General features: G+C 31.1%; 1 protein-coding gene and 1 pseudogene across 4 annotated transcripts in view; both read left to right on the top strand.

Annotated features, from left to right (window-relative positions):
* The window catches only part of LOC136988717 (actin-binding LIM protein 2-like), an 81,812-nt gene that overhangs the window by 24,135 nt on the left and 30,194 nt on the right, over positions 1-27,483 (top strand). For all 4 annotated transcript variants that reach the window (XM_067286669.1, XM_067286670.1, XM_067286668.1 and 1 more), the window contains exons 3-5: positions 12,372-12,555; positions 19,720-19,841; positions 24,833-24,959. In XM_067286669.1, coding sequence (XP_067142770.1) covers positions 12,372-12,555; positions 19,720-19,841; positions 24,833-24,959 — 433 coding nt within the window. The remainder of the gene's footprint in view (positions 1-12,371; positions 12,556-19,719; positions 19,842-24,832; positions 24,960-27,483) is intronic.
* Positions 1,463-2,310, top strand: LOC136988760 (uncharacterized; annotated as a pseudogene).

Here is a 27,483-nt window from a genome sequence, read left to right as displayed (position 1 = left end):
TGCTGAAGAATAAATGTAGGAAAAAATATACCCCATTAACGGTGAACTAATATTTCTAATTGTAAATGTTTTCAACTCAATTAATTACTCTTCAACTACAGTATAGAATGTTATGAATGCAATGGAAACATGGCAATAAATAGAACAATACAAAACACTGAATACAGTAAGGACTTATTTTACATATACAAAATGGATATACAGTTGAACCTATCTCAAACATGTTTATCTTGTAAACCTCTTTATCTAAAAATTTATTTTTTCCATGCATTTTCAGCATAAATTTAATACATTTTTCATGTTTATCTCAAGTAATTTTCTCCCAAACCTCTATATCTCAAATTACAGACTGAAGTGTCAATTACAAATTCAAAGCTCAGCAACTACATTTTAATAGCATAAATTGCAGTTGATAAATATCTTTTGCAATATAGTACATAGTTGTAATTAATACTGCTTTTCTCTGATTGGCTACAAGTTTGGTTTGTGTCTTATTGGTTGAAGAAAATCAGGTATCAGAAACTATTGACAAACTATTTCTGTTAAAGTATGTCAAAAATATTTAATTTATACCTAATACAGGTAAGTATTAAATTTATTATTGTATTAATAAAATACAGTGCCTTCAACCAAACTTTATTACTGTTTATTCTGTAGGAATCTCTATAACTGAAACCTGATTATCTCAAATTTTTTTCTCATTCTTGAGAGATTTCATATATACAGGTTCAACTGTATGTGGATTAATGTTTTTATGGTTGGTGAATGGTTAGGTTAAGCTTTGGATACACAGAGATAATTTTGACTATTAAGGCGCACACTGACTATTTTTATTACAAAATTCAGTATATATAGGATAGTTGCACCAGTGAATGACTATATTGTCAGAAATTTGTTTAAAATAAAGTGCCACAGCAAGAAAAACTAATCAGAAGTGCTGAATTACTGAAAATCAACTACATTTTGAAATATTCTTTTTCATTGGTCATTCATAAACACGTAATAGTGTTTGAAATATGGCAGCTTTCTTGAGATGTGTGTGTAAGGGGTAATCTTGTTTGCATTGTAATAAGGTAAGAATTGTGACAAGGATTCATATAGCAGCATTTTAAAATAATTATTTATTGATTTTCCTAAGCATTAAGTAAAGAAGTAGTTTTGTAGATATTTAAGACATTTGAATTTATTTTTATTCAGATAAATTCAAAATAGCAGATGAAATAAATTGCTTGTAGAAATAATAAAAGTTAACTCACACCAAAGTTGCATATACTTCTGATAAGTAGCACTGAGTTCAGCGTTAACGTAGATTCTTCTTTTTATTGCAAGTACTTTTCGATACGAAAGTACTTGCAATAAAAAGAAGAATCTACGTTAACGCTGAACTCAGTGCTACTTATCAGAAGCAGATGAAATAAATAAAAAGAAGAAAGCCTACAGACATTTTCAATATAGTGAAGATTTGTATGCAGCTGTAGAAGCAGTATGTGAAAATAAAATGAGTGCTAATAAGGCTAGCAAAAAATTTAACATTCCAAAAGGAATTTTAATAAATAAATTACATGGAAAGGTACCAATGGAGCAAAAAATGGGCCTTGCAGCCACATTAACTAAAGCAGAGGAAGACAGGTTGGCAAAATGGATTATTGAGAAAGCCAAATTGGGTTTTCCTGTGCATCCTGATGAAGTAAAAGACACAGTTCAGAAAGTTATGAAAGATGTGGAACGAAAGAATCCATTTAATGATGATTGCCCAAGGAAAAAAATGGCTAAAGCTTTTCCTAAAAAGGCACCCTATTGTAGCAGCAAAGAATACAGAAGTGATATCCAAAGCTCAAGCAGCAGTTTCAGAAGAGATGATAAGGAATTGGTTTCAGGAATTAAGTAATTATTTGAGAGAAGAACACGCAAATGATATTCTGCAAAATCCTTCCCATATCTTCAATGCAGATGAAACAGGGAAGTTATTTTGTCCAAAAACTGGCAAACTTCTGGGACCTAAAGCATATAAGAACTTTTATAAATTGCATCAGGACAAGAAAAACAGTATATCACAGTTTTGTATAATTTTTCTGCAAGTGACCATTCAGTGGATCCTATGATAGTGTTTCCATAGAAGAGAATTCCAAGGCATATTGCAGATTCAGTTCCAGATGACTTTGCTATAGGTAGAAGTGATTCAGGATGGATGATAAGTGCCACATTTTATGAATATGTTTATGTTGCAAATGTCTTCTACCCCTGGCTTCTGGATAAGAATATACAGTTTCTTGTATTATTGCTTCTTGATGGACATAAATCCAATATAAATGAAAAACTATAATTTTTGTGTTGAGAAAATAATTCACCTTTTTTGTTTGTTGCCAAATGCAACTCATATTATCCAGCCTTGTGATATTGCAATTTTTTGACCACTTATAAATGTCAGTGGAGAAATGCTGTCAGAAAACACAAACAATAATCAAAATCGGTTTTTAAAACTAACTTTGCAGCTTTATTCTTTGAAGCTTACAAGAAAGTTTTGAAATCAGAAACAATTCAACATGTTTGTTTCCTTTTGATCCAAATAGGGTGTATTATTCAAAATGTATTTCTGCTAAGTGTAAGGAATTGTTTTCCAAAAATGAACCTGACTTATCAGTTAATTATGAAGAACTATATAAATGTGCACTGCAAATGATAGAAAATGAGATTCCACTTAATTTGTTATCAGATTAAAATCCTGTTAATTGTAACTGGCTGCATAAGGGTATAAGCAGTCATCTAGGACTATTGGGTGGAACACAGGTTTATTTGAAATTTTGTTTTACATGGTACCTGCTCACATACAATCCTTGTGTAAGACAAGACTATACTGTATTTAATTATTAAAACATATCTTTTAAATATATATATATAAACAATGTTGTAATGAGAATATAAGATGAAAGAGAAATAATTATAATCAAAAATAAAAATAACACAAAATAAATAAGAAACAAAAATTAAATAATGAGAATTAGGATGTAAGAGATGAACTGGAATGTTTGATAAGAAATTTGCAAGCAGAGGAAGAGTCCTTGTCTTTACTATTGAGGCATATATTCAAAATTTAATGTTTGATTTTCCTCTATTTTTTTAAAATACAAATATGAGAAAGGTTATTTATTATTCTAGATGAATGCCAACACAGAATGCATTTCCTTTTGTTAACAAAAGGACAGATCTACACTAAAGTTTTTATTAAACTGGTTTTTCTCATTTATACTCTTGTTCTTTCTTTTTGTCCTTTCTGCTATAAAATATCACTTTCTATGTACAAATTAAACAAACACACACTCATTGCTCACAATTTATGGATCTAAAATTAGAACTATAAAAAAATTAAAACTTTGCAGAATGACTTTTCTGTCTGCCCAAGCTGATGTTGGTAGAATGTGATTTGGGAACAAATTGGAAGAAGTTTAAGAAAAGTTATATACTATATGCAAAGGTAACCAAGCTGATGACAAAGAGTTACAAAACTCAAGCTGCCATCTTGCTCCACTGTTTGGGGAAGAAGCTTTGGAAATTTGATTCTGCATCATCAGAACTTGATGATGAAGCTAAACAACCTAATGTGTTCCTGGAAAGCTTGAGTCATATTTTATACCAAAGAGTAATCAAACTGACAAGAGCCAGAAGTTTAATACTCATGTACAGTGGTGATATTTGGCGGGTTCGCACAGGTTCGGCCGAACCCGTTGTTAAAATTTTCAGTTTCCCGAACCTTGTTAAACACACGGAACATTTCTCAGTGGGTTTGTTTTTTTAAATAAAATATATTAAAATATGCGTATTATACTCTGTAATACTACTAAACTAGAGCCTTATACCCCGTTCGTACCGAGCATTTCAATCTAGATTGTGAGCAAGGTCAGGGAGTATGTCTTGGTGCGATCTCTCTCGACCGTTTCAATCGAGGTTTAATCGCGATCGATTCGAGAGAGTTCTTGATCCAGTCATAAGAGAGATCCCAGAATGCCACGCGCGCGAGATAATACAAGATGGCTGTCGAACACGTGTCGGGCTATGGACAGCGAAAGAAAAAGTATAATTATCTCGAGAGATGATGAAACGTGTGTATTTCCAGAAGCGCTATTTCGCGTGGTAAAGATTACCCCTGCCTAAAAAAAAAAAGGTCGACAGCCCTAAAATATTATCGTTACCTGCCCTTCACCCATGGCTCGTTACGTTCCAAGTACGCCACTGATTGTTAGATATACGGTTGCAAGAAAAGGTATTGTATTTATTTCTACTCAAAACTTCCATTTCATTTGTCGGTGATTGTCAGGGAAAAATTTTCTGCTAGCAAACCCCTTGTTAAATATTTCAAATATCACCACTGCTCATGTACAAGGACTGAGTGAAGTCTTTTACAACTTTTTAGCAGACTTACATACGTTAGCTATTATTGTGAGTTTGGGTATCTGTATGATTGACTAATAAAACCTACTTATAGCCTGTTACCGGTGGGGTTCGCTGAAAATCGTTACAAACGTTTTCGAACTATAAAGTTCTTCTTCAGGTAACCGACGACCGTTAATCGAATGCAATTCGAATAAAATCCTAATGGAATACTATTCCGAATTCTATCGCTTGGATCGTTGACGTCATCCAGGCATGCGCTCTTACCGGCTGTGTACTATCTTAAGTTCTTGTTTATGAGTGCTTGCCATGCCGTTGACAGGGCGATTTCGTCCTTATTGTTGATGCAGTTATCTTCCTTGAGATTAGCCTTATATATGCACAGGGCTTCCAGCCATCTAAGATGGTTTACGCATTGAGTTGTGTGTATTATTTTGGCTTGATTGAGAAAAGGTTCTATTTCCGGATCCGAGGCATAGATAGCAAGAGCGGTGGTTGACCTCGCGTGCAAAATATCACTCTCGTGTTCTTTTAGTCTTACTTCCAGGGAGCGCTTCGTGGAACCTACGTAGATTAGACCTCTGTCTGTTCTATGGTCCATAATCGGGATGGAGTATACGCCCGGAAGGCGTTCCTTGTTGGAAATGTCTTTACCGTTCTTTAATATATCCAAAATTGTAGCGCATCTTCTGTAGGCTATGCGTATATTCTTTTTCTTAGCTATTGATCTGTATATTGCTTCAAGATATGGATTATATGTGACCGGTATGAGATTAGGTCTAACCTCCTCGTGAAGCTGTTTAGGTTGTGGATCTTGGTTATTGTGTTTGCGGATCAATTTACTTGCAATCCCTTGGTAACCATGTTTCTCGGCTATGTGATGTATACGATTCAGTTCGGCTTGTAAAGAGCTCTGGGATGACGAGTGTGTATAAGCTCTCTTAATTAAAGCGTTAAATGCTGCTGTTTTATATTGCGGCGGGTCACAGGATCCTGCCGGTATATAGAGATGTTCTGCCTCTGGTTTACGGTAGACCTCTGTGTGGATGGACGTTTGGTTGATTTTGATGTTGATGTCGAGGAAATGCGCTTCCGTAACGTGTGCTTGGTCTATCTCTAGGGTCATGCCGTAAGGATTATCATTGAATGCCCCGACAAACTCAGATATGTCTGGTTTCCGTCTCCACAGGATGAGAATATCATCTATGTATCTTTTATATAGTAAGATGTTCGGTGAATACCTCGTGACCCTACGGCATGACCCTAGAGATAGACCAAGCACACGTTACGGAAGCGCATTTCCTCGACATCAACATCAAAATCAACCAAACGTCCATCCACACAGAGGTCTACCGTAAACCAGAGGCAGAACATCTCTATATACCGGCAGGATCCTGTGACCCGCCGCAATATAAAACAGCAGCATTTAACGCTTTAATTAAGAGAGCTTATACACACTCGTCATCCCAGAGCTCTTTACAAGCCGAACTGAATCGTATACATCACATAGCCGAGAAACATGGTTACCAAGGGATTGCAAGTAAATTGATCCGCAAACACAATAACCAAGATCCACAACCTAAACAGCTTCACGAGGAGGTTAGACCTAATCTCATACCGGTCACATATAATCCATATCTTGAAGCAATATACAGATCAATAGCTAAGAAAAAGAATATACGCATAGCCTACAGAAGATGCGCTACAATTTTGGATATATTAAAGAACGGTAAAGACATTTCCAACAAGGAACGCCTTCCGGGCGTATACTCCATCCCGATTATGGACCATAGAACAGACAGAGGTCTAATCTACGTAGGTTCCACGAAGCGCTCCCTGGAAGTAAGACTAAAAGAACACGAGAGTGATATTTTGCACGCGAGGTCAACCACCGCTCTTGCTATCTATGCCTCGGATCCGGAAATAGAACCTTTTCTCAATCAAGCCAAAATAATACACACAACTCAATGCGTAAACCATCTTAGATGGCTGGAAGCCCTGTGCATATATAAGGCTAATCTCAAGGAAGATAACTGCATCAACAATAAGGACGAAATCGCCCTGTCAACGGCATGGCAAGCACTCATAAACAAGAACTTAAGATAGTACACAGCCGGTAAGAGCGCATGCCTGGATGACGTCAACGATCCAAGCGATAGAATTCGGAATCGTATTCCATTAGGATTTTATTCGAATTGCATTCGATTAACGGTCGTCGGTTACCTGAAGAAGAACTTTATAGTTCGAAAACGTTTGTAACGATTTTCAGCGAACCCCACCGGTAACAGGCTATAAGTAGGTTTTATTAGTTTAATCCGGTGTAGTAGCAGTTGTCATGTATGATTGACTTTTGAGAGATGGAATTGTGAGATGTTATTTGTAATCAGAAAGTAAAGAATGCTTATTACAGGAAATGGAACTGTTGCTATCAAAAGCAATCGACATATGCAGAACTGCAGAACAAACAGAGTCATATTAAGCTTTTATTTAACCAATGGAAGAATCTCTAAGACAACATGTTAAAAGAAAAATCACCAAAAGAGCATCTTAGGGAATTACATGATCATCAAAAAAGTAATCCAGAAACAAAGAACCAACAGCCAGAAAACAAATGTTGCAGACATCATTGAAGACTGAAAAGTGCATTTCAAGGAATACAGCAGTAGTGTAAACAATGTAGGACACATTTTAAAATTTTCAGAAGTTTACTGTATGAATCGGAACACCACACATTCTAGAATAGTTGAAGCTATGAAATCGATGTTGCCAACATTGTAAGCCAGAAATTTTATACTCAGGAAATGGTGCATAGTTTGTAAACAAACATACTTCCAACAGTTTCTAGAAGACTGGGAAGTAACACATAAAATAAGCTCTCAATGAAACCCTCAATTTAATGGATTTATTGAAGGACGTGCAAACTATCAAGAAATTACTGAGGAAAGCAGTCTATGATTCTAAAGATATTTATCTGACCTTGCTGGAATATAGAAATATACCCTTATATTAAAGTATCCCTTCTCCAACTCAACTTTTTTTATGGTTGGAGATTGCAAGGACAAGTCCCAATGAGGAACAATCTCTTAAAACTTAGATAACTTTATGCAAAATCAATACTGATAGAGAGCAAATACAGAAACACTGTTTTGATAGGAATGCTAGACTTATCAACACTAAATCCAAACAATCTAGTGACAGTTTAAATTGATGGAAGGATCTGGGAGTCTGGTAAAGTCATAACAATAGATAGAAACCACCCAAGACCATGTATTGTGCATGTAGACAAAGATAATAAATATTTTGTTTGTAATCGAAGATTTCTAATAAGTTTGATGATAATAGATTTAAAAACATACAGAATTCAAATGAGTGTCCAGATCATAACAGAAGACAAAAAAGCTAGTGAACCAAAAGAAAACATAAGTGTAGTACTAGTGAAGAAAGAGTGATAAGGGACACAGAAAATAGCCACTTGGAAAATCAACAGATAGACAACAGTGTAGCCTTGAACTTAACAACCTGATCAGATCTAGTAGTATGCAAACCATCACATTTCAAAGATTCTCATACTGTAAACTGTGTTCAAAAATCATATATAATCATGTTTCAAAGATAATATGTAGAACTGATTTGTTGTAAATCCTGTTCAGAATAAGAGAAATGTTATAATAATAATTTGTTTTATATCAGTGAGTCCACCAAGTGGTGAATAGTACAGATGCCTTGCTGCTGTGGCTGTATGCTATATAGTCTGCTTTTGTCCTTCTGACATTTTCCCCTGTACTTTGTTCTTTCCACCTTTAAGTCTAATCTTCTTAATCCTTCTTTCTTGGAGGTGAGGGCCACTTTCTAGAATTTACCAACATAACATATACAAGATTATCTGAGGGCACACAAAGCAAAGAAAGAGCACTTTTTAGCTGGTTCTTGACGAGGGATATGACAAAAGGAGATAGGTGACAGTGTCCAGTACTCATGAGAAAAGAGAAGAACAAAACTTGAGAGAGGAAACTTTTAACTTCCTTGGCTGAAGATAAAGCATTGAAGTTGGCATTTCACTTGGCTAGTCTGAATGAGCAGCCAGCTACAAGGATCATATATACAAAAATCCTCAAGAATCAAGGTAAAAGAAAACAGAAGTAAGAATTCTATGTTCTTTTTTCTCATGAAGAAGCTTCCATGTGGCCCTTGTGGTAACTAAACAACATCTTCACTACCCGTGTATTCTTTCCTATCCTATTCGCCATTTTCATTACTTCATGCCCACTACTTTCTATTTTCTTTTAGTTATAAATTAGTATAAGATTTAATGTTAAGGAAAATTTGTGTAATTATTATTGTCAGGTTCTTTTTGTTCTTGTCATGATAATTTTTAATTGTTCTATCAATCACTGGATTATAGGTGACTGAGATCAAAACCCCTTGAGCTGGAATCCCTTTGTTTCTGTACTTTATTATCACATGAATTAAATTCCTTTTTTTTTTAAATTAGAATCAAGAACTGTAGTGCCTTTGACCGGTGTGCTTCTTCTTTCTTTCTCTGTAAATCGCAAACGTTTTCGAACCTCGTTGGGTTCTTCCTCAGGCGTAACGGAATTCTGTTCTACAAAATTTAAATATCCCGTCGAAGTTGACCGTTGATTTAGAAAAAATTGCATTCTGGAACGCTGTTGCGTGCAGCCGATGTCGTCATATTAGACTTGCGCGATGTGAGTATAGCGCTACTTCAGGGATCTGTTGAGAAAGGCTTCCCAAGCCGATGATAAGTTGACCTCCTCCTTAAAATTGATGCAGTGTGTGTTACTGCGGGTGTTGAGTAAGATGTATATAGCTTCAAGCCATTTGAGGTGATCTTGTCGAAACGTGGAGTGAATGATTGCGGCACGGGTGAAAAGAGGCTCTATTTCTGGGTTGGATGAATAGACTGCTAGGGCAGTGTTTTGTCTATTGGTGTAATATGTCCGCTTTGTGCTCCTTAATCCTCGTTTGTATGTTGCGTTTGGTGGATCTGATGTAGATGGCTTATTCCCGGAAGTCTGTTTCTATCCGGAGCATCTTTTCTGTTCCTAAGCCACTCGAAAATCGTTGGGCATCTCCTGAAAGCTAAGCGGATATCCTTTTTCTTCGCTATTTGGTAGTATATGGCCTTCAGTGCCGGATCGTAGGTGATCGGTATATATTTAGGTGGGGAACCATTGGAAGGAGGGGTGTGGGTGGGAAGAAGCCGTAGGGCCTCAAAGTTGTTTTCGCATGCAATGTTGTGAAATCCGTGTTGTTTAGCTATATTCTTGATGTGCCGCATTTCCGAGTTGAAGGCAGCTTGCGAGGAGGAATGGGTGAGTGCCCTTTTGAGTAATGCCTTGAAGGCTGCCATCTTGTACTGCGGAGGATCACAGGAGAATGCGGGTATATATAGAGGTTCGGTAGATGGTTTGTGATGATGGAAGATCCTTCTATGGTGATGTAAATGTCCAAGAAGTGTGCTTCGGTATGGTGGGCTTGGTCCAGTTCTACTGTTAATCCATATGGGTTGTCGTTGAAGGTGTCAACTAAGGCTCGGATATTTGGGATGTCATTCCATAATATAAGGATATCATCAATATACCTTTGGTAAAGGAGGATATGTGAGCGTTGAGAAGAAATGACTTGTGATTCCAGTTTTCTGACCACAAGCTCGCAGAGGTCCCCTGCAACTGGGTTTCCCATAGGTACACCCTGTTGTTGTTGGTACATAATGCCGTTGAATTTAAAGAACGAGTTAAAGCAGATCAAGTGTGCCATTTCTAGGATGTTAGATTGTAACGTGCTGTCTTGAGTGATGCTCATGAGTGTATCCCTTATTGCACAAAATACCGGTGGGAGTTTGATAGAAGGATATAAAGATTTAAAGTCTAATACAGTTATAAATTTCGGAGGTGTTGATAACCGTTTGAGTATATTGACAAGATCTGCTGGGTTGGTAATGGTGTGCGGATACCCTTGAAGGTGAGGAATAAGTAACTTGTGAGTGGCTTTTTCTAATAGGAACGTGGGTGCTCTGGCCTTGTCCACCACCGGTTTGAGTTCTTTTCCTGGTTTATGAGTTTTCGCGAAGGCAAAAAACATCCTAGAAATGGCACACCTGATCTGCTTTAACTCGTTCTTTAAATTCAACGGCATTACGTACCAACAACAACAGGGTGTACCTATGGGAAACCCAGTCGCAGGGGACCTCTGCGAGCTTGTGGTCAGAAAACTGGAATCACAAGTCATTTCTTCTCAACGCTCACATATCCTCCTTTACCAAAGGTATATTGATGATATCCTTATATTATGGAATGACATCCCAAATATCCGAGCCTTAGTTGACACCTTCAACGACAACCCATATGGATTAACAGTAGAACTGGACCAAGCCCACCATACCGAAGCACACTTCTTGGACATTTACATCACCATAGAAGGATCTTCCATCATCACAAACCATCTACCGAACCTCTATATATACCTGCATTCTCCTGTGATCCTCCGCAGTACAAGATGGCAGCCTTCAAGGCATTACTCAAAAGGGCACTCACCCATTCCTCCTCGCAAGCTGCCTTCAACTCGGAAATGCGGCACATCAAGAATATAGCTAAACAACACGGATTTCACAACATTGCATGCGAAAACAACTTTGAGGCCCTACGGCTTCTTCCCACCCACACCCCTCCTTCCAATGGTTCCCCACCTAAATATATACCGATCACCTACGATCCGGCACTGAAGGCCATATACTACCAAATAGCGAAGAAAAAGGATATCCGCTTAGCTTTCAGGAGATGCCCAACGATTTTCGAGTGGCTTAGGAACAGAAAAGATGCTCCGGATAGAAACAGACTTCCAGGAATATACTCTATACCCATCGCCGACCACAGAGATAACAGTGAAGCCATCTACATCTGATCCACCAAACACAACAAACAAACGAGGATTAAGGAGCACAAAGCGGACATATTACACCAATAGACAAAACACTGCCCTAGCAGTCTATTCATCCAACCCAGAAATAGAGCCTCTTTTCACCCGTGCCGCAATCATTCACTCCACGTTTCGACAAGATCACCTCAAATGGCTTGAAGCTATATACATCTTACTCAACACCCGCAGTAACACACACTGCATCAATTTTAAGGAGGAGGTCAACTTATCATCGGCTTGGGAAGCCTTTCTCAACAGATCCCTGAAGTAGCGCTATACTCACATCACGCAAGTCTAATATGACGACATCGGCTGCACGCAACAGCGTTCCAGAATGCAATTTTTTCTAAATCAACGGTCAACTTCGACGAGATATTTAAATTTTGTAGAACAGAATTCCGTTACGCCTGAGGAAGAACCCAACGAGGTTCGAAAACGTTTGCGATTTACAGAGAAAGAAAGAAGAAGCACACCGGTCAAAGGCACTACAGTTGTTGATTCTAATTTATTTTCACTCCGGTGTTGTTCCTTTATATATTTTGTCTTTTTTTTTTATCTTGTACTTTGCATGTGTTATTTTTTCTGGGTGTTTGCCTTTGTTGGACAAGGAAACCCTTTCATAATCTTCACAGTGCTCACTTTTGATATATCATGTGTTAAATACATAACATAGATCTGAAAAGGAATGCTCCAAATTCCATTTTATTGAATCTTTTTCATTAAAAAATTTTCTGTAATACCTTTGCATTCAAATACTGCCATAGAACTATGGTCTAAGAAAAAACAACCTTTTTTACTTAGTGTGGTATGTTCCAAAACGAAATATTATGTCTTACAAATTCAAATCATGAATTCTGCTGAATCCTAATAGTCCTGATTACATTATGTATTGACTAAGATATTGTCAATAAAATTACACACAAAACTTCAAAAAAGAATTAAGAGTACATGATATTAATGTTAATACATTGTAAATTAATACCAAGATTTCTTCTACTAATTACTAAATTTAATATTAATTCTTTATGTATTTTGTTCTTATTTAGAATGTACATCATCTCTAGCAGAAGGTGGATTTTTTATGAGAGAGAGTAAATATTTTTGTACGGCAGATTATCAAAAATTATTTGGCATAAGATGTGCTGGTTGTAATGATTATGTTGAAGGAGATGTTGTTACAGCTTTAGGAAATACTTACCATCAGAAATGTTTTTCTTGTGCTAGTTGTAGGTGAGTGTATTATAAAGGATTTGGTTATTAATATAAACTTTCATATATTAATTGCATTTGCATTTATCATGAATTGAAATTTCATATTACTATATATGCTTTTTTTTTAATAAAATGTAAATATGTATTCATCAGACATATTTGGATAAATTAATATCTTCAGATATAAAATATTTTTTACTGTATTAAATATTACATTTTTGATATTACTAATCAATTTCAATTTTAATAATAACTCTTTTAAAAAATTAATAGAATTGATTTGCTAAGATGAATGCAAAAAAAATAATAATAATTAATTTCAAGCATAAAGAATATTTAACCTAGACAATTAATTTCTCATAATATTAAGTAAACTGACAGTCATATTCTGAGTTCAATTAAATGATTAAAAAATTTGAATTGTAGACAGATATATTGTCATATGTTAGAAACTCAGTTTGAAATTATTAATTTCAAATTGAAAGAGGATGTTAAATGTTGAAAAGTTTGCCATGTCAGAATTTTAATGACTGAATTTTTTCAATTTTTACTAATTGATAAATTTAAAATAACTTCATTATTATAAAATCTTGACATATCTGATATTATCTAGAATTCAGATGACATGACAAAATGCATTTGCACATGAGGAAAGAGTTACAACGTAGCCATTACCTAAAAAAAAAAAAAAGGTCAACAGCCATCCGTGCGTCAGAAGTAATCTCCGCCACGAGATCTCTCGCACCATCTAGAAATATTCCTAGGGCCGCCTCTCATAGTAATACTGATGTATGGTTATGATTCATTTTCTAAATTTAAACTTATACGTAGCGACATCGCATATTCGATGTAGCGTTCAAGTTGCTCGAGTGCGAAGTTATTACAATTCAATAGTGTTTTATAAAACAGTTAAAAAGGGTGACACCACGATATTCGCACTGGGTGTCACCCATGCTAGCTATGCTTATGTCACATTATATAAGATTTGTTTAGAAGCAACTTATTTAAATGGGGCCCCAATTTAAATTTTGTCTAGAGCCCGCTAGAGGCTTAATCCAGCGCTGCTCACACTGAACAAATTTTTTTCAGATATGTTAATTTAATAAATTTGAATTCATTTAATTCTTGAAACTCCTAACAGATATGGTCATGCCTGCATATAAATTTAGTTCAAAACCTATAATCATTTGTTTAATTAACTCACATATGATCTTTAATGATCTTGAATGATATTTGGTAAAAAGTTTTATTAATTACTAAGAAATAATTACTTGATAATTATTTAGATATAAAATTTATCTCATTTTTTTTCAATAAAAAATGTTTTGGAAGATTTGTAACATTCACTGAATGAGAAAAACTAACATTTTATCTGAAAGAAATTATATCTTTGTAGAAGTTAAAAAAAAGTAATATGTTTCTCAATGAAAATAATAAATTCTTATTTTCTAATGTTATATTGAATAAAGCTATAATAATCAACTTTTTAAAGAAAGTTGACAAACAAGAATGGAAGATTTATACTAGAAATATATGAAATTTTGTTTTACAAGATTTTTGAAGTGGAGTGTTAATGAAGCCTTTTCTATGTGGCTTACCATATTTCATTCAGTTTCAAAATTTGATTGATTGATTTTGATAAAATTTTGCCATTTTCTATTTATTGTGATAAGGAATTCAAAAATTCATCAAAAGTTGTGGAACAAATTTAAATTTTGAAATATTTCAAAAATTATTTGTATGAATTAAATGAAATTTTATATAAAGGTTATTTACAACAAGGTAACAAAAGATGACACATTGTATGTTCATTGCCAAAAGTATTTCATATATAAATTAAAATTTAAGGAATATTTGTGATGCTTTTAATATAACATTCATTAATAATAATAATAATAATAATAATAATAAACATGTCATATTGTGAGAAAATTCCTGAATACAGACACACACACTGATACACTTCTTTAATTTCTGTTTTGGTTACTATGCCTTGACTTTGGTCCGGCATAGTACTTAGCCACCAGTGTTAACCGAGTATATCTAACTTAACCCAACATAATAATAATAATCAATTTTTTTCTCCATCTTTATTGTACAATTTAATTTTGTAGCTAATGATTAGAAAATATCCCTGAATATTATTATTACTTTGTAATATTTCAATTTTCCACTTGTGTCTACTTTAATATATACTATGTATCTGTTTGCTACTTAATTTTGTCCTCCATTCTCCAGATTATCAGGATTTAATTTTGATGTTAATCCTTTTTGAGATGATCCAGAATATTCTAAATATTTATATAATGCATAAGTGTTTTTTTTTTTTTTTTTTAACCTAGAATGCCAACCCTCTATCAAATTTATTGTTCTCTGTAACTATTTTAATACAAAATCATAAATATTCTGTTTTCTGCTAAAATTCAAGTGTTTCACTTGAATTTTATGAATGTTAAGGCATTTTTATTAATATGTATATATATATACATATTAATAAAAATATATATATATATTAATAATAATATTGATATATTATTATATTATTAAATATATTAATTATATATTAATAAAAAAATCGAGTCCCCCTCCTGAAAAAAAAAAATGCGTTCACCACACGTGTGGAGTGAATTCATTTTTTCAGGAGGGGGTGACGACTTATTGGAGTGTGGGGGACAGCAAAAGTATGTCAACTTATCCAGTGGTGATGAGTTAAACAGTGTCGAGTAAACCGGAGTTTTTTAATGAATAAGAGAATATATTATTTGTGTTCCATTTGAATCTTAGCAGAAATAGTCAACTTGCATTAATACGAATTGCTAAGGGAACCAGGGCTGTGGAGTCGAGTCAAGAGGAAATTCTGGCCAAAGGAGTTGGAGTCGGAAAAAATGTGTCGACTCCGACTCCAACTCCAGCATTTTAAATTTAATTTAGTTTTTTTATTTAAATGAAAGAAAATTTATTTTATATTTATTAATTTTTTAAAATCTTTTTGTATTTTGTTATAATTCATTTATTTTAAATACAAAATGCAGCAATTTAATTTATTAAATATGTAGTTTTCTTTGTAGTATTTGTGTTTAGTAGTTAAATTATTTTGACCCAATTGAATTTGAATATTTTTGAATCATTCCTTTATTACCTCTGCTCTAAATAAGTACTCTATTTTTCTGAATGAGCCAGACTAATTGATCAGAGTATATACAGTCGACTCTGCATAAGTCAACACCCCAAAGGGAAGCGGAAATGTGTTAAGTTATCTGATGTGATGACTAAAGCGAAGTTGGAAAAAAACCACAAAAGCACAGTTAATAAAATACAGTAGTGTGCTATACAGTAGTATAGGCTTACAATACATTGTGTCCTCCATTTACAATTACTCTGTAGATGAAAAACTGAAAAATTCATTTAGTGTTGTTTGTTTTGAGCACTTAACTGTCTCGACTTTCTTTTTCAACGATCACGAACACCTTGAAAACATCATCTTCGCAATTGTCAATTGTCGGCGAGTAACGTCTAAGGATTCTTAAAGTGTGAGAAAATGCAAAATTGGATTCTGGTGTGACATTGATGTATATTTTCTTTTTGCTTATCTGTTATTATTTTATACATAAAAATACATAAAATGTTAAGGCATTTTTATTAATATGTATATATATAAATCGACTCCCCTCCTGAAAAAAATGAGTTTGCACCATACGTGTGGAGTGAATTCATTTTTTCAGGAGGGGGTGACGACTTATCGGAGTGTGGGACAGCAAAAGTACGTCGACTTATCCAGTGGTGACGAGTTAAATGGTGTCGAGTAAACCAGAGTTTTTTAACATTAATGCCTATGGACCACAGAACCACAGAAAAGTGACTACTTAACTGATGGTGTCGAGTTATCTGGGTGTCAACTTATGCGGACTCGATTGTATTATTATTTTCTGAATAAAGAGCTGAAGTAGCTAGATCGCACACTTTTTAGTTAAACTAACTTTTCTGGAAGAATGAAATTAAAGTACAAACGCTGTAGAACAGGGATGCGGCCCACAGTAATATTTTTTGTGGCCACGTGGCATAATATATGAGTAAATATATCAATTTCCCAGCTTAAGGAAGTATTCAACAAAAATTTAAACACTTTTTTTCTGCATCTTATGTTTGTGAATAGTTTTTTAGCAATGAATTTAGTAAAAATTAAAACAAGAAACCAGCTAACAGAGACATCAAAACTAATTTAAAACTAGCAGTGACTAATATTTAACCAAATATTTCCGATATATTATGATTAGATCAGTGCCAGAAGCTATACTAAGTATACCTATGCTAATTTATAATTATATATGAATAAAAAATTGTGATTTACTGACATTTTCCCCCTTTTTTCTCGTGTGCAGCCCGCATCAGTTCAAAAGTTTTGAAGTGCGACCCTTATATAGAAAAAGGTTGCCCATCCCTGCTGAAGAATAAAAATATGTAGATGTAGAATTTTATTGCCCACCTTTCTCCTCTTATTAAATATTTGTTAAAAATTACTTTTTTATACAAATAAATATTAATGTAAGTTAAATATTAAAAATACTAACTATAAAAGTATTTGGGTAAATATCCGGGGCTCCTTTCACAGTTCAGAGTTGGGTAACCCCCTGTGAGCACCTCTGCTCCCCCATAAAATGACTAAGTATTTAATTTTACTGGAGTCTAAGTCAGCCTACTAAAATTATCAGGAGTCGGAGTTGAGTGTTTTTTTACCAACTCCGCAGCCCTGAAGAGAACACAAATCCATATTAATGATTTTCAGGTTCAAAGTCAAATTTATATAATTTTCAGAGCTAAGGATTAATAGGCATTTGAAATTTCTAAATTATATTATTTTGAATTAATTTACTAAATACAGTTAAATTAATTTAAAAAAAAAATTAATATTTTAAATGATTTTCAAATCCAACAAAATGAGAATACAGTATTGTCATTTAAGTGTGCAGCAGTATATCAGAGTAGTTAAACAAAAAGCTAAAAGAAATCTGTAATTTTTTTTTTTCCTGTTGAAAATTGTTTGAAATATTTTTTTGGCTCCAAAAGAGTAAAAAAAATACAGCTAAATTTGGTGCAAAGTAACCAAACCTGGTATCACTGTATGCATCCCCTGATATGCAAACTAGTACATGTTTCCATGTAAATGCATCCATTTAATGGGGTGGACATCCTTAAACTTTAATCCCTGTTTTCTTGAGTACAGTAGAATGGTCTGCTAAAACAAAATGTTTGAATTACCCTAATTTCAAGGCTAAAACAATCATACAATAATACAGTTTTGAGGAATAATTTAGTTACTAAAGAAAAATTCAATTGACCCTCATTTATTTTTCTGCTTTAATTTTGTTATTAAATGTTTTCACTTAAAATAATTGTTATTTAAAACGTAGTTTTAAATGAATATATAAATACATTTCTGTTTAAAATTTTTGAACTTATATCCAAAAACATCAAAGTTTTTGGATATAAGTTCAAAAATTTTAAACAGAAATGTCCAAAAGATAAGTCCAAAAGATAAGCCAAAAGAATTCTTCTTGATTTCTTGCATTCACTGTTTAATTTTATTTTCAATACTTTTTGAAAGTATGATCCAGAGAAATTATCTGAATTATTCTGTATTAAAAATTCACTGAATCAAAACATTTGAAGTCAAATCATAAAAAGAGAAAAAGAAATAATTAGTAGTGAATAGTTATTAGAACTGATTAATTTAAAAAACTATGATTGTTGCATCACTATTTAAAAATATTAGATAAATTAAAAGAATTTTTCTAATATTTTTTCTGAAAAATATGCATAAACATCATAAAAATTTTACTATTTACAAACTATGTTTGATAAGTCATATTATATATTATTTAAATGAAAAATAATATAATTTTAAAACACCTGTACAATATTGTCAACTTTTATTAATATGGATATACTAGTTATTGAATTATTTTATCTTTATGAAAATAGTTTACAAAATAAAAAATAATATCTTTTGGATATTGTAGTTAGCATTCTTTGTTAACAAATATTTCTATTATCTTTTAGTCTTAAAAATTCTTGATATCTTGTAATATTTATTTTCTGTATCCTGTTTTACCTGTGATATTTGAATTGAAAACTATACTAATTTTGCATTGTTTTTATTTTGCAGAATTATTTTAATGAAAATCATTGAATTTGTTTGTTGATGAAATTACATTCCATTTTCTTGCATTGACACATACATATTAATCTTTTACTATTTTGTTAGGCTCAATTTAATAAAGTATCAATTTTACTTGATAATATTTAAATCAGAAACTGCAAAAAAAAAAAAATTTAATGTAGACTGTTAAAAATAAGCAATCTGTAATATTAATATTGTTATTTTTATCTGCTAGATAAGATACAGTATATTCTAATACTTGTAATATCAATCATCTATTAATTCTATTACTTTTGCTTTTGTCAATTTGTTACTCTACTGGCTGTTATATATAAGAGGGAAAGTATTGCAATTGATCAAAAAATGACCACCCATGATTTTTAGATTTAGTTTGTGTATGGGGGTCACAATTTTGTTCATCCACTTTGAAATTTGACAACTCCTGTGACTTTTGTCAAAAATTTCTGAAAGTTTGCAAGATTTGTGTATTTGGGGATTGATGCTATTAAATTTTGGTGGTTAAAGGTAAAGAGTTTCGGAAGATAGAGGTATCTCGAGTAGATTAGACTTAATGAAGATTTTACTCATTATTTACATTTGCAATTTTTTATAAAGCTCATCTCTTTTCTCAAAATTAAGCTTTTTGTCATTTTATAATAATTAATAATATAAAAAGTTTTTTAAAATAAAATCTCGTAACAGATTGCATCACATGCAATTTTAAATGTTTTTCCAGAAAAGTTATGGAACTTGTTGCTGGATTTTTTTCTGTAGTGTTTATAAACTGTTTATTCACTGAAATCACTGGCAGTTGCTGAAATAATGTTTGTTAACCTGATAAAAATTTAAAGAACTTTTACAAATACTGTGCATTCATTACATATTACAAAAACAATCTTTGTAAAATATTAAAACATATAACAAAACAGAATTGTATTTAAATATAGTTTCAACTAAATTTATAGCTTTTTAAAGAATTGTCATTAACATAAAATGATTTTGATCTTTGTTTTATAAAATTTTAGACAAATATTTCCAACTGGTGAAAAAGTAACATTCACTGGTAAAGAATGCTTGTGTTCAAAGTGCATTCAAATACCTGTTCGTTCCCAGTCACCTGAAGAATTAATAACTGAAGATGGGCAAAGTAAGAATTGACAAAATTTATGAAATTTTACTTTTAAGTAAATTCATTTTATATTTCTATTTGTTAATATTTTAATTTTTATTATATTTTGTTTATAAGTGTAATAATAAGTTATTTTATATATTGTACAATAAATTTATGTACTGTAGATTAGGAGTGCACAACTGAATGTTGCCTTGTGCCACATTAAACTGTTTTCAAACAAACTGCAATATTATAGCTAAAATGTACTCATAAAGTACAGTACATTAAACAAATATTTGTGTACAAATCTGTCAATAAAAAAGCTATATTAAACTCAAATACATTACATGAGTTTAAATTAAAATTATGATAATTTATTTATAATTATTGGAAAGGCATATTAGCATTAAAGTTTTCTTTTTATCAAAATCAGGTAGTGGTTTCTTATAGTTCATAGGCTATATGTTTTGCATCCAAATTATAAAATAAAGTTCACTGTTGTTCAGTTATATTAAAGATTTTGAGGAATATACAAATAACATTGCTAGACCCGATATACTATAAGCTAGCAGACACCAACCAAATGCCAAATTCTATCGGGCTACATATGGCTAAATACTAAATAAATTATGTAACCAATTTGACACTAGAGAGAAGCATTAGGCACCATCTCTTATTAAATTTAATAATTATAATATAACTGGCAATGCATCTGTATGGTAAGCAGGAATTGTGAGTTTGAGTCCTGCTCTAGGTTGATTTTTTTCTTCCAGTGGTTCTAAATTATTTAAATTAATTAATTAAACATTATAATTATTAAATTTAATAAGAGATGGCACCTAACACTTCCTTTTAGTGTCAAATTGGTTACATAATTTATTTAGTATTTGGCCATATCTAGCCCAATAGAATTCGGCATTTGGTTGGAGTCTAGGTTTTGAGGAAGAGATTCTGTCCTATATTATTAATCAATATGATTATATAATCCATGGCAAAAAATTTTCATATTATTCTCAAATTTATTAACTTTCTAATTATTTAATTACTGTCTAATTTTGAGAGGATAATCTTTGTGTGAAAAATATTTTTGAACAACTGATGGAAATTAAAATGTCGGTTAATGTGAGCCTAGGTATACAAAATGGCGGCGCTTCCGGTCGTCATCTTGTTTGCACACACAAATGTGCAAACAAGATGGCGACCATCGATAATAACCTAAACGCGCCTATATTTAAACTTTTAAAACTAAAACATTTTTAAAACATAAATTTGTTACTTACTTTTTCCCCTGCTTTTGGTTACTTTTCCTACTCTTGGACCGGAAACGAAAAATAAAAAAGTCGTCATACTCCCCATAAATTCAATTGATGCATGGACGAAGTGAATTACGAGATTCTATACATCAGTGGTTCGAACAAAATTTGCCTGTATTGTGCATAAATTTTACTCTTCTTAAGAACTGCAGTCTTACGATTCACATCTCTCGCCTTTTCATCTACGATAGGCAGCATCTCTATAGAGGGTGGCACCTGCGATCCACGGCCACCTAGCCTTCCATGTGTCGTTCACGTTGACTTTCGGGTCGGAAATCACTATTACATATCCTTGGTTATGACACTCGTTTAATACACATTTACACACTTTTAAACACATTTAACACATTTACGCACTATAAACGCACAATTGAACCACATATAAACCCTTTACAAAATTTTTACCTCACTTACACAATGTTAACACACCTTTAATACACTTTTATGACATTTAACACACATTAAACACATTAAGGACACGTTTAACATGTTAATTACCATTGATAAACTCTCCTCCTCGATAACTTTAGACTTTAAGTAAATTGTACAAACTTTAAAAAAACATAGACACTTTTAAAAAAATTAACGTGCATAATCCGTCTACATCGTAACCAGAATTCGAAATTCACATTATTCCTCATGTTTCCTGAACGGAACTTTTTGATGGATATTTGCATACGAAGGCATCATTACTATCAGCGCCATCTACATTTCTTTTCTAAAAACACTTGCCATTGAGGTTACCGGAAGCACCGCCATTTTGTATACCTAGGCTCACATTAACCAAAATGTCAAACAAAGAAGTTTTGTGGTATGAAAATATGGTATATGGCATTTATTTTAGTCATAAATGACCACAAATATTTTTAGATTACAGAGAAAGTTATCAATCACATAAGGTGCTTAGTACTTACATTCTAAATTTGATGTAATTCTATAAACAACAATTTAGATGAAAAGACAGAAATATTATATATTATGAAATTAGAGAATTTAGAATTTTCTGGAATTTATTATAATTTTTCTGTTGAGTTTTATTAAGAAAACTGTATTATGTAATGTTTTATTTTACATACTGGATATTAATTCTAGTGATTGTATTATTATTGAGTTCTGATATCAACTGAATTGAATTGTTATCAATGAAAATTATATTAAATTGGTTACTAAATTTATTGTATTAGAAGCAAAAATATACTAATATATGTCTCATTGAAATCACAATCAAGCTTATTTAACAACAAAAATTATAATTAAATATTTATTTTATTCATATAAAATATATAATTAGAAACATATTAAATATTTTCAGAGGATATCAAAATATGACTTTTTTTAATCATAGAAAATTGAGATTGTAAACTCAGATTATATCTTTGTTAGAAAACAAAATAAATGTTGTAGTTGAGATATAACAAATAGTTCAATTGCAGAGTTATAAAGAATATTAAAAATGGATAAAAATGATATTTTTCTATATACTTCTAAGTTATAAATTATACACTAAATTATACACTGTTTCATGGAAAGTAGGCACTTTTTTTGACAACACTTGGATTGAATGTATTGGATTTTTTGTGTGACAGTTATCATGCACAATGAAATATTTATGTCACTATTGTTTCAGCTAGAAGTTCTCCAAACTGGGAGCTAATATTAAATCAGGGGTAGTGGTCAGTAAAAATATTTACATATCAGCAAAATTGTTTAAAATATAAACAAAATTATATTTTAATTGACAAAATATTATATAAAATTACTGTTAATATTCAGTAAGTTAACTTAAAATGATAAAATGACACTCTCATTATCATTATTAAAGTTTTTGTTATGAATCATAGATGTACTGAAGTACAGTACATTAAATTTTCAAATGCAATTTATGTGATTATAACTAAAAATACTTGTTTGTGCTGCCATTTGGAATTTTAAAAATAGATTTTTCAAGAAGAGCCAGTCTAGACATTCTTTTTCACCTCAAAAAAAAAAAAAAAAATGTTTATGCAATTGTACATTTAAGAAAACCAGGTTTTAAGTGAATGAATTTAAAAATTGGTTAACTCATAGTGATGATGATTTGTTCAGCTCATTGCATTATTTGCCAAACATCATTTTACTGTTAAATACAATGGAATTAATACACTTGCAAGGTGTGCTGATTGTGAGAAGCATGAAAAAAGAAGTGCATTTTTTCATTTACCTTACTTTTCACCCAGTCATCACATTGGCCAGAAAAGCCAGTTTTCATAGATGGCAACTCTAATTATCATACATATAAGAACATCATAACTACTGTATATAATTAATTCTTTGCTAATAAAAGACACACAAGATCAGCAAAAGTTATAAGAAACACATTGTGATTGCTGAATTTTACCATTTTGTAAACAGACTTTTGCAAGCAACAGTTCTTAGAGGGATAGAGGTTCTAAAGAATCAATAACACAGTTTGTGATATCACTCATTGTGTAATTTTAAAGAATTACATGTTTAATTAATATGCATTGTTTTAATTGTTCAAATTTGTTTAATTACAAAACAACTAGAATTAGGAAATAGTTAAATTTTAATATAAATTAATTAAATTAATTTATATTAAAATTTATATTAAATTAAATGTATTTTGTGTATCCTTAAGTAAAATTATCAATCATTTCAAAATTGAGTTATGAAAAAATAACACTATGTAAGATATAGTTTATATGTAAATTGGCTAATTTTTGCAAAAAAATTATCTATTGGTATAATTTTTCGAAATAACACAATAATTTTATTTTTTTAATAAATTTACACTAGAGAATGTAATAAGATCAACTCAAATAACAATTATATAAAAGAATAAATAAGACTATAATAAAATAATTTAAAAAATTAAAAATATTACATTTACCTTAGTGTAGGTGTGTAAATTCCTACCTTTTTACTAATCCTCAGTTTTAGTGGGAAAATTGAAACAGAAAATTAACTCTGCTTAGTAAGTGAATGTTTATCCTAGTTCAAAAAAAAAAAAAAAATCTAAATTTATGATGAAAATTCCTAACTTGATAATATTGAATAAGAAAAATTTACACTTTTCTCATTCATTGTTCCATGTGTACTTTGCTTATCACATACACAATCACATTATGTGAACTTTTTATATTTAATGAACTAACATTTTCTTATAGAGAGTAACATTATGCAAAGATAAAATAACATGAGCATCATAATATGATTACATGGGATCAATATTATTACATGGGAGTCCACTATTTTCAAGGAAACTATTGACAAAAAGTTTGATGTTTATATTATGAAATGTTAAAAATTTTCTTTTCATGTACTATGGGAATAACTCTACTTTACAATAACTTTCATGCTGATATTTTTAATATAACTTTATTAAAAATATAGTTTTAATTTAATAAATAAAGATTATTTAGAATTTAATTCCAAATTATTTAGATTTAATTAAAAATAATAGCATTTAAGTAGTCCAATGTACTACTGTAATATACCAAATGACTGCCTTAATCTGGCAGTCGTTTGGTATATTAAAAATTAAGCAATTGTTATATAGAAAATGATTTTTTCCTCTATATTACATATGGGAATCTATACAATATGATTCAAGTAAAGTCCTCTATAAACTTAGTTAATAAATTAGATGTGAAAGCTGTTTCCAGTCCAAATGTTGTTTTCTTATATTGAATGAGAAAATAATTTGTATTTCAGAATGTGCTGGTTGTGGAGAAGAATTAAAGGAGGGACAAGCACTCGTAGCTTTGGAAAAACAATGGCATATTTGGTGTTTTAAATGTACTACTTGTGCAGTTGTATTACATGGAGAATATATGGATAAGTATGTACTGTACATAATAATAAATTATAAATTCAATAATTTTTTCAAAAACTATAAATTCTTATTTAATAAATTTTAAACAGATATATTCCTTGAATTTCTATTAAAATAGAATTGAATAGAAAAAAAATGATATTATCTGTATGATTAAAATAATTGAAATTGAAAAAGTTATTCATTTTATGAAGAAATCTCTCAGGACATCATTAGATCAGAAAGAGTTTTCATAATTTGTTTATATTTCAAGCCTATAATTTGATTCATTATTACTTATAGTAAACTTTCTGCTGGATTTGTTAAGTCAGATTTCACAAATGTTTTTGAAAAATTGCATAGTAATTTAAAATTTATTGACAATACAAAAATTATAATTAACAACTGAAGCATGCAATGCCATAATGTTGTAAATGCCAAAAAACAAACTTTTCAGGAGAGGTAAAAAAACACTTTTTCTAGTGAATGAATTAATTTCAATTTTACAATAAAATGGTAAAAAATTCATTAGGTTACAAATTCACTGGAATACCCACTATCAAAATAATGCAAATATTAGCTGTAATGTTTTAAGCACCAAAAGTCATGTGACTTACACTTTGGCACTTTAAACATTACAGCTTCACATAAATTCAACTTTAAAATATTGCCACTTACAGTGCCAATATTGGCACAATAGTTTTTTACAGCAGAAAACATTGCGTTTAGAATTCAATTCTTCAATAAAACTTATTTAGAGAAAAATGGCATTTATAACTTTATGTATTTTCAAGTATCTTCGATGTCCAAAAGTCTTCATGATACCATGCATTATATTACTGTAGTCAGTAAGTTAGTAAAGGCTTTTCTTTGCTGTGTACTGTATTGTCATGAAATGTTTTTGGGCTCATTTTCTGTAATAAATTCATTAGTACAGCCTACTAAAGCTCAGTAAGTCTTCTCTTTAGATCTGATTGTAATAAATTACTGTATTGTATAACTATCTTCTCAAATCTTAAAAACCACTCTGCTAATTCAGACTATTGTAAACTTGGAGAAATTTTACCCTCTCCCTATTAGTCAAGTTGTCGGGTTTACTGTATGTCATTTTAGAAATTGATAAATTTGTATTTCTGTTTTAATAAATTCACACACACATACACACAACCTAATTAACCTACCATATATTAGAGATGAAACTAGATTATTTTTATTTCTCCAATATGTTTTTTTAATTATGAAAATTTAGGATTGCAGCATATTACATAATTATAGTTATTATGTAATAAAAGAAAAATTACAGAACTTACAAAAATCGAAAAAAATAATTATAGGATGATATGATAATGATTGTAAGTGACATATGATGGAATGATTATAAATGACAGAATAACGTTGTTTTTATGCTGTTTTTAATCTAATGACTTCATACTTTCTAGAGAACAGACCCCCTATAGAGAAAGATTAGAAATTTTGAGATAAGAACAACAAAGATATTTAGATTATAGAATTATTAATTAGAAAAATATAATTAACATGAAAATAATTATTAGTTATAATTTCAAATAGAAATGATGGTCAAAATAAAGAATTTAGAAATAAATATCTTAATTGTTTGAAAGAAAATTGTTTTAATATTAAATGATAATCAGCTATGTAATTTTGAGAATTTATAAAGATGTAAGATACAGAATGTATTTTATTAACCATAAATACAGTTGAGTCTGCTTAAGAAAGCGCACTCAAAATTACTGCATCATGTTCTCTTAGCTGGACTGCTCCCTTATCTGAAGTAACAAGATTACTCAGAGATTGTTCATGGTATTTTATTCATATCATGTCTTAGGAGTTCTATATAGCTTATACAACACACTTGGAAACGTTAAAATTCATTATCACATAATTTTATTTCACATATTGGTCTCCATTCTGATATCATCAATTTTATTATTTTATTGAATAATCAGTAAATACAGTATATTTACTGGTTAGATTACTTTCACTTTTTCTCAGGAATACAGTGGGAGGGAGGCCTAGCTCAAAAAATGTGACTGTCTTTGTTCCAAAATTTCTGAATATTTTTTGATAAGATGTTCAGTTTAAAAACAAATAAGCATAGCACTGTAGGAATAAAGTTACTTTCTATCAAACTTTCCTACAATAATTTACAAATATGGAAATGAACTACATATGCTATTGTATGATATATGTATTTCATTTTCTTATTTGTATGTGGAAATATATATTAATTCATATATACAAATATGGAAATGAAGTATTCATACAATAAACAATCTAAAGAAATTTATTTAAAGAAGTTCGTAATTTTCTGTTGGATGTTATTTGTAGCTTTCTTTTCAATTATTTTCTTGATTTCATAAAATACATTATAGGCAGTAAAATTTTCTTTTAAATATTTTTTCATTATGCTTAAATGAAACAGTACATTTTTATGAAAACAGGTTTTTGTTGATTTGTAAACAATTTCTGTTTCATCTTTATTTTGTTTAACTCCATCTTCTTCCATTTATCTAATCACATTTCATATTTC

Source organism: Centruroides vittatus, unplaced genomic scaffold (assembly GCF_030686945.1).
Source record: "Centruroides vittatus isolate TY-2023 unplaced genomic scaffold, ASM3068694v2 scaffold_386, whole genome shotgun sequence".
NCBI lineage: Eukaryota > Metazoa > Arthropoda > Arachnida > Scorpiones > Buthidae > Centruroides > Centruroides vittatus.
The sequence above is the reverse complement of the archived record's forward strand: the minus strand, read 5'-3'. Positions and strand labels throughout refer to the sequence as shown.